At 44.4% G+C, this 1,356-nt stretch overlaps 1 protein-coding gene across 1 annotated transcript; it reads left to right on the forward strand.

Annotated features, from left to right (window-relative positions):
* Positions 1-212: 212 nt before the first annotated feature.
* On the forward strand, positions 213-1,127 carry LOC137943745 (uncharacterized). The gene has a single exon (XM_068789182.1). It carries the CDS (start codon positions 213-215, stop codon positions 1,125-1,127), a length of 915 nt encoding a protein of 304 aa, XP_068645283.1.
* The last annotated feature ends 229 nt before the right edge of the window (positions 1,128-1,356 follow it).

Consider the following 1,356-nt stretch of genomic DNA (forward strand, 5'->3'; position numbering starts at 1 on the left):
ACGCCAACGCTATTTTGCTCATTGAAACCTTTCTCTTAAAGAGGTACATGCACAAAGGGACATGATTCCATGTCTCCACTCACATGCATGACAAAGTATTTATATAAATGAGCTTCAATGTATCGTGAAGTAGGCATTGATCTTCTTCTCCTTCCTGAAATCGCATTAGGTAGTCAGCTCTAGGACTTCTTAGCGCGGCATATGAAGGCAAGATGGGCGCTGAGTTTCTCGACAAACGGTACCATGTTCGCTCCACCAGCACGCCATCCTGTCCTCATCCCAAAGCCGAAAAGGTTGCAGAGACCCTCAAGAAGCTAATCGAGTGGAACTCCTCTCTGTGTTCCCCATCCTTCACCAACCGCAAATTGGCCATGTTTTCTGAAGGGTTGAGGAGCCTCTCAGACGTGCACGAGTCTGTCCATGATTTACTTCAGTTAGGAAGCACCCAAAAAACTCTAGTTCACAGCGGGATAGAGGGTTGTATAGAAGAGACATTGGATGGATCTCTCAGACTGCTGGATGTATGTGGCACTGTCAAGGACGCAATGTCCCAAATGAAGATGCATTTGCGGGATTTTCAATCAGCCCTCCGCAGAAAAGGACGTGAAGATTCAGATATTGACAAGAAGATCTCCGTTTATTTCAACTCGAGAAAGCACATAAAAAAGGAGATCAGAAATGGTCTCATAGCGATCAAGAGAGCAGAAGAGCAGTGGAAATCGTCATTAATCCCAGACAAAGACGACCAACTCTGTGCAGTCATTAGTGTGCTAAGAAAAGCACGGTTGATCACCGTCTCCATCTTAGAGTCGCTTTTGATAGTTATCTCTGCCTCAAAGACAACGAGCTTTAAGCACTACATTTTCCAGAGGTGGATGGACAAAGGGCGAGTCGCGTGCGAAGGGCAAGAAGAAACCGTAAACGAGGTTAAGAAGCTTGATGCTTCTCTATCTGCTCTATACAGCAAAAAGTGCGGCAAACAAGGAGAGGTGGGGAAGCTGCGAGAGATCCAAAACCAAATCGAGGAACTGGGTGAAAGCATCCAATGTCTTGAGGATGGTCTTCAAGGCGTATTCAGATGTTTAATTCAAACCAGAGTCACCCTACTCAATCTTCTTAACCATTAGAAGTTATTGTGAATAAACAGAAGTTCCACCACCGTTTCCAGTGGCTTCCGCAGTTTTGAGAGGAATGCCAGAAGTGTCTCTGTAATTTACTTGTAAATCATTACACATACAGTAACGTAAAGAAAATCAATACATTGCCCCAACGTATGTGACATGTTGCTTTCGAGTTTCTTGGATTTCAGTTTACAATCATCTGCATCCCAAGATGCAATCATACATCACGGAGGAA

Source organism: Aristolochia californica, unplaced genomic scaffold (assembly GCF_029961685.1).
Source record: "Aristolochia californica isolate CCGP_79_NKW_82.1479 unplaced genomic scaffold, dmAriCali1.0.hap1 SCAF_11, whole genome shotgun sequence".
In the NCBI taxonomy this organism is placed as follows: Eukaryota; Viridiplantae; Streptophyta; class Magnoliopsida; order Piperales; family Aristolochiaceae; genus Aristolochia; species Aristolochia californica.